The following is a 15,955-nucleotide window of genomic DNA, read 5'->3' as shown; positions in this document are numbered from 1 at the left end:
GCAAGCCATTATACTCCTAGCACCAAATCAGCCACACCCAAATAAATAGGATGAAAATCTTAGGTAATTTGGAGTTCATTTACCTACAAAGAGAGATTTTTGCAAACTCTACCATAACGAATCACATCCCTATTACCAATTTGAACACCAAATGGAGCTACTAGTTAAGTAGCAAGCTTCAACTCGTTTACGAATATATTAGAAATAAAATTTTGGGTAGAACCCACATCAACCAGAATTAATATCAAAGTAGAGTTGAGGGTACCATGGATTTTCATAGTGGTAGGGTGTGATTTCCCTAAGATTGCTTGTAGGCTGATTTCGGTAGTGTCTTCCTACACATCATTTACATCTATGGTTTCATGTCGGGGCTGCTCATCGTCAACCTCTTCGGCTTCCAAATTTTTGAACGTTCCCGTTTTACACCTATGCCCTAGACCATACTTGTCCCCACATCGAAAGCACCCACCCTTAAGAAAGCGAGCCTGTTATTCTACATGAGTGAGTCGAGACTTAGGTTTAAATTTAGTTTTAGGTTGGTTGGTGGATGATGAAGCATATGTCGCTAGAGTGTAGGGATTTGTATTGGGTTTTAATTAAGAGTTCTAGGTATTTTTCTTTTCATGGCGTGAATGGATATGTTTGGATTCATATTCTATCGCTAACCTCACGACTTTGTATACCAAACGGGGTTTATGGATGCGAACAAGCAGTGGTCGGGCCAGTTAGAGACCCGAGATATACGTGCAAACTCCTGTCGATACTCTTGGACCGCCCCAGTTTTCTTGATACTACACAAATACTCATCCGGGTTCTAGAACTCTAGTGGTCCAAAATGTTTTTTTTTTTTCAAAGCAGCGGTTAAATATTCTTAATATGCCAACTCTTGTTTAGCTGATAACCATGAGTAAAGGTCTAGGGCATCACCCTCGAAATGCATAACCGTAAGATCTACTTTCTCTTTATCCAACGTAGAGTAGAATCAAAAGTATTTTTATTCTTTCAATATCTAACCCCTTGGGTATCTACCGTTGAAAACAGGGAATTCGAGTTTGTGATAGAGGCAGCAATTGAAAGTAGAATAACTATGCTCCCCTTCATCATATTTAGTTCCGCTTCCACTAGATTTCTCTCTCGTTGCCGCTTATCGCTTTAACTCAGCAATGTCCTCCTTTAAGGATTCCATGGCTTCGAGCTTAGCAACAATCACACTTAATTGCGCTGCGACAACATCTAGTTGAGAACCAACGCCATTAGAGCCGCTTTGGGAGACCACCAATGTTGTTTCTTCGTTTCCCGGCAATGGAACCAATTATAGAGTCTAGGGATTAAAGTAGGTACGGTTACTGGAATTAATAGGCCCAATTCGAGAGGGCAATCTCTCCAATTACAAACAAAGATAATCAAAATTTTTTGGATGATAGAAAACAAAACAGAACCTGCTATTTGTAATGCATAAACTTAATAACCACTCTTGGAATTTGGATGGTTAGGGACTCCCCACATTCGTACTGCCATGTTGCTTGGTTGACTAAGTGGATCCTGCGAATCACTAAAAATGGTATTAAATTGCTCCAGTTCAGCAACACTCAAACTCGCGAGGACTGGTTTCTTCTTCCGTGTATAAACTTTAAGTGGAATTGTATCCGCTAGGGTCTTCTTTAAAGAGGGTTAATTGTTGCTGATGAGACACCATTCATGAAAGCATTCATCTTGTTATCTTCAGTTAGTCTTCATCTTGATATGTTCGATTAGTCTTCTTCTTGTTCTTCATTTTTGTTCTATCGTAATTTGTGCCAGTTGTGATCAATATTATAAATTTATACCATTTTCACAATTAATGAAATATGTAATAACCAAGGCCTGCCCATGGGAGGTTATAATTTATTTTTAACAAATTAAATAATTTATATTTAAAAAGTATAAACCCACTATGGTTTTAAACCCATTAAGTTGTCGCATTTAGTTGAGACTCGTGTAAATAAATAAACTCAATTTCCATTAGAATCGCCTAAGGACCTAATTTTTTTTTTCTGCTTGCTTAGGGTCCCTGAATTCTAGGGATTCTCATTGACAACCTTGGCAATAGCTGGTACCAATTAAATCGAAACGGATGTTTCACCATTTAGTTCGATAATATGTGATAACGTTCAAGGCCTAGAGTATATATACTGCTTTAAATTAAACTAAACATAATATCCAAATAATATATAATCCTTTAATGTGTTGCCAGTAGTTTGAGCTTCCATGCTGAGAGGAAAGTGAGGGCGGTCATGCAAGCGAAAGCAGCATAAGAAAATGCAATGGAAAGGGTGCCCATCAAACAGAATTTTCCGGCCAGATTACATATCGGAGCCCAGCTAATCCCCGGCTCTTCAATCCCTTTTAGTGCAACGAATCCAACCCCGGTTGCCGCCGCACATCCAGAGATCATCAATATCATCATCACCTGCACTTAATTGTATCATCCATATATTACAACTGGGTTTCAGAAATTTCGATAAATGTTGATTGGTGCAATTTGGTTTGCTTTGAATAAATTTGTAGTATAGGCACTAGGGTTGCAAACGAATCAAACGTTTGACGAACAGTTTGTGAACCGTTTGGCGGGAAGTTTGTTTGTGTTCGTTCATTTATTAAACAAAGAAACACAAACAAGAAATTTCGTTCGTTTAGTTAAATGAACAAACATAAACAGAGGTCGTGTTCGTTCGTTTATGTTCGTGAACGTTCGGTAACATGTTCGTTTGTGTGCGATAGTTCATTAGTGTTTTTAGTTTTTATATTTATTTAAATACTTCAAAATTCCGACAAACTAAATATCTAATAAGTGTCAATATATTATATATTCTGTTATTTGTTTCCATTTGTGTTTCGCTTTTGTTTGTTGCCTAAAATTAATAAAACAAACACAAATGAACACGAATATGTTGATTTCCTTAACAAACGAACACAAACATAAAATCTCGTTCGTTAAGTGTTTGTGAACGGTTCGCGAACACATATATTTCTTAACAAACGAACACAAGCAAGGTCTTGTTCGTGTTCGTTCAGTTCGTTTACAGCCCTAATAAGCACTACTTTAGTTTTAAAGCCGATAGTTTTGATAGATATCATTATTTTTTTAAATAACTTATTCTAAAAAAGTAAACATTTTCATTATTTTTGAATTTAAGTATAATAATGTGCGTATAACTGTTTTTTTTTTTGGTAATTATAGAGAGAAAATCCACTAAAGTTGTAACAATCATTTTTTTTTCTAGAAAAATTAGGACATGTAACATACATATTTTCAAACATTTTGAGCCATATTGTAACATGTAACATAGGTCAAAAATACGTGTAACATACAATGTGTAAATGTTTATGTAACAGGTAACATTGGTCAAAAAATACTAATAACATATAAATATTGAACTTTTTTCTTGAAAAATAAAGTTTGTTACATGTGGTTTACAAAGGTTTTTTAAGTTTTCTTAACCATATTGGGTTTTCTTTATATCTTTTCATTATGCCTCTCTCTGTCTATATATAGAGAGAGAGAGGATCCACTAAAAAAGTGAGTTTTATATAACTAGTCTAAGAAAGATTTTGGAGATGACATTAAGCATTCTTTATATGAAGGATGTAAGAGTATTTTGATACTAAAACACAAACTCTCATTCTTTTTTTGTTTTCTCAAAATACAATACAAAAAATCTTGTATCAAAAAATCTAGCAAAAAAATATAGTACAAAAAATGTTGCACAAAAAAAATCTAACACAAAAAATGTAAAACAAAAAATACAGTAAAAAAATGAATCAAAAAAATTGAACACAGAAAAAATTCAACACAAAAAAAAAATCAACACAAAATGTAGTTGAAAAATCCAGTAAAAAAATCAAGCATAAAAATGTTATACAACATAGAAATCTAAGATAACTATTTGGGATTTTTAGTTCCTATATTTTATATAGCAATGTGGTGTTGAAATTAAAAAAAAAATACTTGATTTTATGGTGCATTTAAAAAAAAAAAATTATGTCGTATGAAAAAGTTTGTTTAAAAATTAGAAGGGAATATGTATGTACCTTTCATGTGAAAGAGAATTCAACAAATAGATTATTATGAAAATACACTTACACCCCTCTTTTTCCTACATTTCCATGTTAATCATTAATTTGAAAAGTGAAAGGTCAAGATTCATTCTTATCCTACTTAGGTAAAAGGTTCAAATGAAAACCACTAGTTATCGCGAAAACTAGAAAACTAACTAAAAAAGCCTAAAAACATACCAAAACTTTTTTTTTTGCATACCAATTTTCGCTATTTAAATTATATAAAAAATTTCAAAAAAACAAAATTGTAGTGCGCATGTGTAATAATTCACATAGTGTGAATTATTACACATGTGCGCTACAATTTTTTTTTTTGATAAATTTTTTTTTTATATAAAAAAACTAGCGATTTTAATAAAAAATTGAATTTTTTTTGTGTTTTTTAGGCTTTTTTAGTTAGTTTTCGAGTTTTCACGATAAAAGTGGTTTTCATTTGAACAATTCCCCATACACACACACACACACACGTACTATGTTATAATGCACGAGGGAAGGGTATTTTAAAATACACAAAAGTTAAGCACATTTTTTTTTATTTTAATGCATAAGGTACAATGCAAAATTGAGGGTGAATTAGTCTTTTAAACTATAATTACACTTTAATTCTCTTATTTTAATTACAATATTTTGAACGACAGATCAGCTGGATTTCCAGCTTACTCAAAAGGGCCGGCATATGTTGTTTAAACCCCTCACTCTAAGTTCGAATCTCTCCCAGAGGTGCTCTCCCAACATATTTACATGGTTTATACTTAGTAGGAATAGAACCTAAGACCTCCAAGAAGGAAATCACTTAGTGGAAAACCCCCTGACCAACCAACTGGACTATACCATTTTGGCTTTTAAATACATTTTAGTTCCCCTTATTTTAACCAAATTATGGATAATGAGTTAGTATTTTTATTTTATCCACTTATAAAAACTAACTATCACCAAGATTTTAAGAGGCAATAACTTATTCGTACGTTAATATTATTTTTAAAAAAATTACACAAAAAAAACAAGCATTTTATTCTCTTTGATATGGTATAGTATAGCAATAGTTGTTTAAATTTTGAAAATCACCACTGTTACGTGATTAACGATGTCTAAAAGTGAGTAATAACTGAATCATTAACCGAAAATAGATGTAACAGATCCGGTATCATCCAAAAAAATTAATTAACAAAAAACCGATTAGTCAAAAACTGATTAATCAAAAACCAAATTAACCAAAAACCTGCTATCAGTTTTATGTAGCGTCATTTAATAAAATTAAGCGAACTGAGCCTATTATTCATCTTTTTATATTCTTATCTTTTATACCTACAGTTTATGTATTTCACATTTTATATCTTCATTTTATGTATTTAAAATTTCATTTCATGTACTTATACATCTATTTCATATATTTACACATCTTCTTCATGTATTTCTAAGAAAAAAATTTAACCCAGGTGTGGTTTGGGTATTAATTGAAATTAAAGGAACCGAATAAAAAACCGACAATCTAACCGAATAAACCGAAAACCGATTGATTAATAAAATAGACCAACCGATGATTTCGTTTAGGATAATAACTTAACGGATCGAATCATGCACGCCATAATGAAATGGACTAACCCATCACTTCGCTTATGATGTATATACAGCACAATAATACTACAATAAATATTATACGAATAAAAAACCTACTAGAAACAAGTACCGTGATGCAAAATGTCGGCTCTTCCACATTGCACGGGCACCCTACTAGTAGACACACACACGCAAATATATATATATATATATATATATATATATATATATATATATTTAGGGGAATGTTCATTTGAGAAGAAAATTAAATTAAGAAGAAAAAGAACAAAGGGTACAAATGTAAAACATTAAATAGTTTTTCACTCAACTCATTAATTATTATCCTTAACTAATTAATTAGTCATAAACACAATCATCCTCCACGGTTAGATTTTTTGCTTACAAACATCAAAATTTATCCTACACGTTTTGAAATTTATCCTACACATATTGAAATTTATCCTACACGGCTCGTAATTTACTACACACCGCGTAATTTATGCTACACTTTAAATTATATTTTTTTCTTTTTTTTTTTTGAAAAAATATGTTTTCTTAAATAAGTTACAAATTTAATGAAGTTAGCTATTAAAAAGGAAGACTAACAATTAATGATCCATCTAATTTTACCAAAATACCCTTATACTAATATTAAATACAAAAATTAAATAAAGTAAAATAAAACATTCTTATTGGTTGAAATTTCTTTTTTTTTATTCTTACAAAAAATTTCTTCTCATTTGAACTCTCCACTATATATATATATATATATATGGTAAGGTTCATGCGAGAACCACCTTTATTGCGAGAACTGCGAGAACCAATGTGAATACAACCTAAAATAGCTAAAAAAACCTAACCCCCACCCAAAAAAAAAAACCTAAACTCCCCCCCCCCCCCAAAAAAAAAAAAAAAAAAAAAACCTCCCCCACCCCACACACAAAAACCTAAACCCCCCTCCCCTCCCCCCCAAAACCTAACCCCCCACCCCCCCTAAAAATCTAAATAAATAAAAAAATCTAAAAAAAAATTGTTTTTAATATTTTTTATGTTAAAATCGGTACTATTAGTAGCCAAAAAAAACTTTTTTTTTGCTACTAAAAGTAGCGATTTTTTTATAAAAAATATTAAAAAAATTGTGTGTTTTTTTAGCTATTTTTAGGTATTTTTTGTTGCGTTCACATTGATTCTCGCGGTTCTCACAATAAAGGGTGGTTCCTAATGGATCTTTGTCCTATATATATATATATATATATATATATATATATATATATATATCACATTGGTTCTCGCGGTTCTCACAATAAAGGGTGGTTCCTAACGGATCTTTGTCCTATATATATATATATATATATATATATATATATATATATATATATATATAGGACAAAGATCCGTTAGGAACCACCCTTTATTGTGAGAAATGCGAGAACCAATGTGAACACAACCAAAAATACCTAAAAAACCTAACCCCCACCCCCTCCCTCAAAAAAAAAAAAAAAACCTAACCCCCCCTCCCCAAGCTAAATGCTCAAAACTAAATCCCCAAAAAAACCTAAGAAAAACCTAACCCCCTCCCCCCAACCCAAGCTAAAATACTAAAAACTAAACCCCCAAAAAAACTTAAAAAATCTAAAAAAAAAAAACAAAAAAAAATTATATTTTTTACATTAAAATCGCTACTTTTAGTAGCCAAAATTTGTTTTTTAATTTATTTTTTGGTAACGAAATCCAGCGATTTTTTTTATAAAAAATATTAAATTTTTTTTTTTTGTGTTTTTTAGCTATTTTTAGGTATTTTTGGTTGTGTTCACATTGGTTCTCGTGGTTCTCGCAATAAATGGTTGTTCCCACCCCCTCTCTCAAAAAAAAAAAAAAAAAAAACCTAACCCCCCCCCTCCCCAAGCTAAATGCTAAAAACTAAATCCCCCAAAAAACCTAAGAAAAACCTAACCCCCCCCCCCCCCCCAACCCAAGCTAAAATACTAAAAACTAAACCCCCAAAAAACTTAAAAAATCTAAAAAAAAAAAACAAAAAAAAAATATATTTTTACATTAAAATCGCTACTTTTAGTAGCAAATTTTTTTTTTTTAATTTATTTTTTGGTAACGAAATCCAGCAATTTATTTTTATTAAAAATATTAAAAAAAAATTTTTTTTGTGTTTTTTAGCTATTTTTAGGTATTTTTGGTTGTGTTCACATTGGTTCTCGTGGTTCTCGCAATAAATGGTTGTTCCCAACGGATCCTTATCATGAGAACCAATCTGAACACAACCAAAAATATCTAAAAAAATCTAAGAAACACACAATTTTTTTAAATCGCTATATTTCGTCACAAAAAAAAATTCGAGTATAGGGATTTAAAAAAATATTAAAAAAAATTGTGTGATTTTTAGGTATCTTTTAGTGACGAAATATCACTTGCTCTAGCGAAAAAAATAAAAAATAAAAAATGCCGCATGCAAAAATTTACATCGGGTGTAAAAACAAATTTATTGGTCATGTAAAAAAAATTTACATCACTGTAAACAAATGTAACATCAGGCGTAACTACCGACTATACAAATTTTATTGTTTTTTTACAAATGCGTTTATAACATTTTCATCTACATTTGTGGCAAAAATTATAGCCCCACTCACTCGGGAAGTAGGAGTTCTCAGAAGTAAGAGTTTTTATGATTCTCACAACTCGTGGTGGTTCTTAATTAAACCGAATCCCATATATATATATATATATATATATATATATATATATATATAGAGAGAGAGAGAGAGAGAGAGAGAGAGAGAGAGAGAGAGAGAGAGAGAGAGAGAGAGAGAGAGAGAGAGAGAGAGAGAGAGAGAGAGAGAGAGAGAGAGAGGAACAAATGTAATACTCTTTAAGAAACCTAGAAAACTATTTAAACCATTGATCACATCACTTTAATGGCTAAGAATAATTAAGTTGGTGTAATTACTTAAAAGTTAATAAAGAGATAGAAGGGGTTGAGGGGTAAAATAGATATAAGCTATCATTGTTGATTTTGTTCGAGCACTCGTATTAAATTTAAATGTCCTTAATCCATCATTTTTTCTCTTTGTATCCTATTGTTCGAACAAAAAAAATCTTCTTTTTGAAACAGTTTTTAGTTTCGAACATACCATGTCAGCAATAAGCAAATTAAAATAGAAAGACGTTTTGGGTTCAGTATGAGAGCACTTCGTCTTCCTATAAACCAGAACTGAGGATAATAGAGAGAAAAAGCATCCTACTGCATCTGCTATCAGTTTGTACCTAAAAACCGTCACATCAGCATAACAGCAAAAAACATGTTAAAATCACAAATAAGTTAACGTTGTTTTCAAATCATAACATATTCACCTCAACGCAGAAGAATAACTATAATGGGCTTTAGCAATAGCTATGTTGTCCATCATATAGATTTCTTGATTGCTAGTCAACATCGTGACAACTGAAGTTGCAGCAAATCCATTGGCCAAAATACGTAACCCGACATGTGCGGCATCGATGATATGATTCCATGTACTCATCGAAAACCTCAGTTCCCTTGTCATGGTTTCTAATGTTTTAAAAAGAAAAGAATCCAAACTTGGGGTTTATTTGCGCGAGTTTTAATCGGTTTATGTACTTGTAGTGTTTTAAACTGTTTTGAAAAGGAATCGAGCACGTAAATTAAACAGTTATTCGTTATGGAAATCGAGAGATGATTGAATACGTAATTGGAATGAAATCATTATAAATGAAATTGTCTTAGTTGTTGTAACGATTTAAGTGATGGTGGGAACGTAAGAAAGTGTAATTTCCCCTATATATTAATTAACAAATTTCTTTGCTCTCACAATTTTACTATTCATTTTTCTTGCTTGTTATTGATCACCATTCCACTTTCTTGCTTTTGATTAGTCACCACACCACCAAACACACCTCCCTTTTTCTTTCTTCTAATACCACCTTAAGAAGTTAAGATAACTATCTTATATTTTCTAAATGTAAACTAAGGGTAAGGATCCTGTAAAAAGTGCCCAAAATGTGAGAAGTGTGAGAAGTGTATTATAACACTATTTATAATACTATATAACACCATATAAACACCGTATAACACTATGTAACACCATATAACACAATATAACGTTATGTAACACTATATAACAATATATAACACTATACATCTATCAGAGACATGCTATCAGACAACCTATAGTGTTATATTTGTTATATAATGTTATATAGTGTTACATAGCGTTATATGGTATTATATGGTGTTACATATTGTTATACCATGTTTATATGGTGTTATATAGTATTATATATAATGTTATAATACACTTCTCACACTTTGGGCACTTTTTACAAGATCCTCTGCCTGTAAACTAATTACTTTAACTATTTATATGGATCAATTTATTAGGTTATACCAAAACAATTTATATTAACAAAAATATTTTAGTTAAATATCACTTACGATGTAAATCCTTTTGGGCATCATGATTTTTTTCTTTTGATTGTTGTAGCGAGTAACTGTACAATAACAAACCAATGTTATTTTTTCGTTTACGTAACTATCCGCAACGCACGTGCGTGGTTAAACATTTTAATGTTTTTATATTGTTCGGTTTAACAATCCCGTCACAACGCATAGGTTCTAAAAACTCGTATAACATATTATGTAAACAATGTCTAGTTATCTAATGGTGGCTACAGATATTTATGTTCCACCTATGGTGGGCCGGTTTGATTTTTCTCCTCCATGTCTCGAATTCGAGTCTGGGTGATATGGTTTTCTCATTGAGGGGTTTAAATTGAGGATCTATTGTGCGAAAGGGCTCTCTAGCGCAGACCCGGTTAAGACAACGTATACTAGACCTCTCGACGTTAGCGAATAATTCACACCTTTAAAAAATCACATATTATGCAAAACGAGTACAAGGATGCATATATTTTAAAAACGAGTACGAGTATGCATTTGGATGTAATTTTCTAGCTCATATATTTATTTATCTGTATTATATATATATATATATATATATATATATGTAAAGGATAATTACACTTTTCATCATTTATATTTGTATCGGATTGCAATGGATGGCCTTTAGCTTTAATAATTACAGTCACAATCCTTTATTTGGAAAACCCATTATGCCTTACGTCCTTTAGCACTAACCTTGTTAAATTTTATAGTTAATTTGGTAGGTTAGTAATTTTACCTATTATTATATTAACAATATATATACAAAACATAAACCTAAAGTCAATCTCTCTCAACATCCTTTCTTTATCCCTTTGTAAGCTAAGTCTCACCACCGTCACTCCAGCCACAGTCCGGCCATCACCGTGTAACCTAAAGTATCACCACCGCCACTCCAGCCACCATCCACCACTCATCCACTGCCACGGCGGCCACCAAAACGCCTCACAGGGCACCACCACCATTCCGGCCACCACCTAAACGCCTCACCACCACCACTTCGACCATCGACACCAGAATCACCATCACCACCACTTTAACCCATGTAACCTACCTCAGATCTAAAACCCTTGTAGATCTGGGAAATTAGACCTAAACCCTAAAAAATCTACTCGTCCATTTGCGACAGTGGTTTTGAAGTTGGAAAAAAGTGAGGATTTCACCGGAAAGAAAGGAGACCATTGATGTTTTAGTTAGCAATCAAACAACAGAGGGCTTGTGCAAATAAACAGATCTCGCACAGATTCGTTGCACAATTCACCACTAGAAGATCTCCTGAATGAGGCTGGTGCTGGAAGTGTTAGTTGCTGAAAAAAAGGTTGTTACTTTTTAGATTTACTGTTCTCAAAGAACCAAGGTATTTGTATCATCTCATAATCATGTATTATATCAGTTGATTGAAAGGTTTTAGAGATTGGAATTGGTGGTGCAGTGGTTAGAGAGATAAATAGTAGGGTAGGTAATTGTAACATAGGGGTGGTTTCAGGTGGATGTGGTTTTAGGCGGTAATGGTGGTGGTGACAACACTGTGGTGGTGGTAGTAACGATTGGGATTTTGATTGATAGAGAGAGAGAGAGAAGCTGTTGAGAGAGACAAAGTTTTGGTTTTATATTAATAAATGGATAAAATTACAAGGTAAAATAACTAACATACCCTCATGTGCAAGGCACATGATATAACTTAACTTAAAAATTAAACCAGGTTAGTGCTAAAGGACGTAAGGTGTAATGAGTTTTCCAAATAAAGGACTGTAACTGTAACTATTGAAGATAAAGGTCATCCATTGCAATCCGATACAAACATAGAGGACGAAAAGTGTAATTTACCCTAAAAAATGGTAATGTGATTTCCCTCTATCCCAGAAGTGAAAGATGCCCATAGGATTATAGTCTATTAGTATCTTGAGGTGTGACAAGGCTTAGAGACCATTTCCTGGATTCGATTCCCACAAGTTGTTTTTTTCCAGATTATTAGATTTCCTCCCAAATTAGTTTATAGGCATTATAGTCTAGTGGAGATATATATGATTGGGTGATTCCGCTAGTGGCACGATGATACTCTAGTGGTCCGTCACTGATCCAAATTTGTCGTTCAAATAAAAAAGTAAGCGAAAGACTCAAATCGTGCAAAGTGTAATTACATGAGTGTTTAAAACTAGGTTACTTTGTCATTAAAAAAACACATCATGTGAAATTTTATTTGTGAGTTCAGGATCGGATCGTAACGATCACAAGCTCTGCGATGAATTCGGTTTGACGTGCGGAATCCGTGAAACCGAACCGTAATCGATAATACGAATCGTAAATAAACATTTTTTTTTATTGCAAATGAACGTAAACCAGACAGATTTTCGACTCAATCTAACACTAAACACTCGTGATCTAAAAGACGTGATGTAATCAGAGTGTTCTTAAACAAGAGAGAAATTCATAGCTTTGAACTTGAAGAACCGAAGGATTGTGTTCGAAGTCTGTAGAGGTCTGTTGTCCAGAACTGACAGTTGAACGAATGGTTGTGATATCTATTTGTAGGTGTCGATCCAATCGTTCCAAATCATGTAGTCTCTCTCATACGAGTTGATTGTCTCTTTCGTACGAATTGTATTTTGTTTCTTCTCGTGCGAATTGAGTTTTCTTCAGTCATGCGATTGGATGCTTTCGTTTGTATATCATGCACTGCTGACATTAAGCTTTATTGTACGTATCATCCATGCATTCTTTACTTGTTAATATTGTAGAAATATTTGTGATGCCATATATGATGTCATCATGATGTATGATGACATCATTCCTGAAAGTACCTTCACTCTCCATATCGTGTCATACCATATCCTGACCTGATCTAACACATCCTAACAAAACCTACTGAAACCTCTGTCCAGTATATTACCGACTTAAGACATTAGACTTTACACGTACAAACAGATTTCTAACTATGGACATAAACATAGTGCACTCACAGACTCCCCCTTGGACTTAGCTTAGAAATCTGTGAAGTTTAGTCTTAATCTGACTCGGATTACATATCCAAGTGATCAAAATAAAACAGTAATCTCCCCCTTGAATGATGTTCTGAATTTCTAAGATTTGACGTTTAAAGTTGCTCCCCCTTACTTTTAGTTTCCTGTCAAATCTCACTAATGTTCAAATAAACATTTTAGATTCAGTTTGTGAGAACTTTCTAAACATATAATTGTCTATTATCATATTGACATTTAAGCATGTACAATTTCAATAACCTTCACAGATAATCAAGTTCAAATTAATGACCTTGACTATCCAATTATCAACCAAGTCCAAATGAATGATCTCGGATGACAATTTCGAACACCTTTTAAATTTTCTTTTTCAAATTCAATTTCATACACCTTTCAAACGTTCAGCAAATTAAGATTTTGAAATTCAGCTTTCCAACATCGGTTGTCGAAACATAACGTAAAATAAAATCTTTTTGTATTTTACAAACTTTATGCTAAAACACACCTAAAATCTTTTTTGTGATTTTATCTGTAATAAAACAACAACATATCTACAGACATATTTTTGTGATTTGTGTTAGAGGATCATATCAGTTTTTAACAAATCACAAGCACCGTTGATCTATATAAACTTTAAGTTTTAAACGATTCACTTAGATTGTTAGTATAATGATCCACTTAAATTTTCACACAAACTTCAACTGATTCAAGATACAAGATTAATGTTTTAAGAACTAACTTAATCGCGTGTCCCACGTAAGAATATACTCCCGTATCAAAATTCCCTGGATTCAGTCTTACAGGTGAATATACCTAAATGATATATGTCTCTGGGTTAGTGCGAGACCTTGAGAGCTCAGGTTAGAACTACCGTTCAAACAAAGAGATAAAGGCTCGACTTAGGTGTGTTCCACTTAGGAATCATTTCAAATGCACTTGATATATATCTTTCGATAATCTCAATTTTTATGCAGTGGGGGTTTAAGCGCGAAAGTATTCTACAAGATCTAGGCCATTGCTGACGCAAAATCAGAAGATCTTCTATAATACCCATATATCAATAAGTATAAATACCTAATATCTCAGAATCAAGCAATCTCTCAAACGAAATTTCGGAGTACTAAGTCCATATATCTCGAAATAATTCTATTAAATGTGTAAAAACCTACTAGCATATCATCAGTGAGACCGTTTATCACTTTTTAGCTTTCCATTTCTTAAGCATGTTGTGACAGTCTACTAATGTACTATCATTTTCTCTTTTTACACTAACTCTTTTGTCTTTTTTCTATGTTTTTTTTTACATTTTTGAATTTTTAAATGTTTTTATATTTTGTACTCCATTTTCTCCCCCTAAAATTAAAAACAGTTTTAAAGAGAAGAAAATGACAAGCCGATGTAGACAGCTTCACCTCGCCATCCATTTCTGTTTCATATTTAGTAAATTGATTATTTTTCACCCCCCCATGATCACAAAACATTGATATTTTACATTTTGAAACCATTTTCAATTCTTGTTTTATCATGTTTTGTTTGTTCAGCCATATGAGTTCGGCGTATTACTTTTAATTTTCAAAATATTTTCAAAAATTATCTCAAATAAAACCAATCACTTCCTGTTTTAAACACATGATTTCTCTTCATGTGCCAGATTGTTCCGTTGTTGTCTCTGAGGAAACTTGAATTGACCTCTAGCACACCTGCACATGCACAAACTCAATTACTTGAAAAGTGCAACCCACGTCTGCTTGACCTTGGGTATTTTGACACAATATGACTCATTCAATTTTGAAAAATCTTTTTCAATTTTTTTTTACAAACATCACTTCAAGTTTTTTAGTTGAATCAAATTTCTTCTTCCCATCATCAGAAATGACTTTCTTTTTCACCACCCAAGTTTGACTTTTAGAAACATTCTTTACATGGAAATTTGAATCATTTTGAATGTTTGCTATTGAAGATTCATCTTTTCTTTTCCAAATTTGCTTTGGTACAAATCTGGGTATTTTCATTTTCAAACCTTCTGATTTTTCTTTCTTTTCAATATAAACAGTCTTTGAATATTGTGGACATTTGCGAGCAATATGTCCAACCTTGTTACATTTAAAGCATGTCCGGTTGTCAGAAATAACACCGGTACCTTTAGCCTGTTTACATTTTTCTTGTTTAGCAAAGAATTCTTCATTTGATTAACGATAAATGTCCGATTCTTTTTCATTTCCTGAACTTGTGCTTTTCACAAAGTTCATCTTATTAACATATACAGGTTTTTGAAATTTCTTATTTTGGTTGAACTTACCGTTACCTTTCCTATACCTCCCGTTGCAATGATTTTTATTTGAAAGTGAGAGTTTCTAGACTTGTTATGGTAAGTTTTGTCCTTTTTATTGTTTAAAAACCTGACACATCCACTTCCACTAGTTTAAAAACTTTTTCAATCTTGTCTATATTGACGTTCTGAATCGGAAACTCTTCATCCGAGAGCCACACATCTAGTAGATAACCAAAGTAGGTTCATCATCCGAGTTGTTTTGGGATTTAGGAATGTAGTTGTTAAAATAACATTCTTCATATTCAAAACAATCATCAGGACTTTGGAATTTAGTGGAGTCGTTATCAGGTTCATTTTCGTTATCGAAAACATCGTTTACCACTTTGTTAATCACCTCAGATTCAATCCCAACCTCGTTGGTTTTATCTGATTTCTCATAAGTAACATCAATGTTTTCTGGCATTTTCTCATCCTTTTTAACATCATTTTGTTTTGCTTGATTAGTTTTAAGCTTGATGTTTAAAGCCTTTTCCATTCCTGTTTTCTTTCTTGTAAAATCATTATTCAGAGGTGGTGGAA

The 15,955-nt window shown here is 32.4% G+C and overlaps 1 protein-coding gene across 1 annotated transcript; it reads right to left on the bottom strand.

Moving 5' to 3' along the window:
- Positions 1-2,093: 2,093 nt before the first annotated feature.
- On the bottom strand, positions 2,094-9,276 carry LOC110917112 (CASP-like protein 1F2). Its single transcript, XM_022161732.2, has 3 exons — positions 9,019-9,276; positions 8,799-8,931; positions 2,094-2,449 (listed from the first exon to the last, which is right to left on the bottom strand). The coding sequence occupies exons 1-3, from the start codon at positions 9,210-9,212 to the stop codon at positions 2,219-2,221; spliced, it is 558 nt and encodes a 185-aa protein (XP_022017424.1). The 5' UTR covers positions 9,213-9,276; the 3' UTR covers positions 2,094-2,218.
- Between the last annotated feature and the right edge of the window lie 6,679 nt (positions 9,277-15,955).

This window comes from Helianthus annuus, chromosome 16 (assembly GCF_002127325.2).
Source record: "Helianthus annuus cultivar XRQ/B chromosome 16, HanXRQr2.0-SUNRISE, whole genome shotgun sequence".
NCBI lineage: Eukaryota > Viridiplantae > Streptophyta > Magnoliopsida > Asterales > Asteraceae > Helianthus > Helianthus annuus.
The sequence above is the reverse complement of the archived record's forward strand: the minus strand, read 5'-3'. Positions and strand labels throughout refer to the sequence as shown.

Bases quoted from the DNA above. Each gene is read 5' to 3' on its own strand.
- LOC110917112 (XM_022161732.2), bottom strand. From the start codon at position 9,212: ATGACAAGGGAACTGAGGTTTTCGATGAGTACATGGAATCATATCATC. The intron at 8,932-9,018 runs GTGAATATGTTA...GACGGTTTTTAG, and splicing joins AGTTATTCTTCTGCGTTGAG to GTACAAACTGATAGCAGATG. The intron at 2,450-8,798 runs GTATGTTCGAAA...AATTAAGTGCAG, and splicing joins ATTTGCTTATTGCTGACATG to GTGATGATGATATTGATGAT.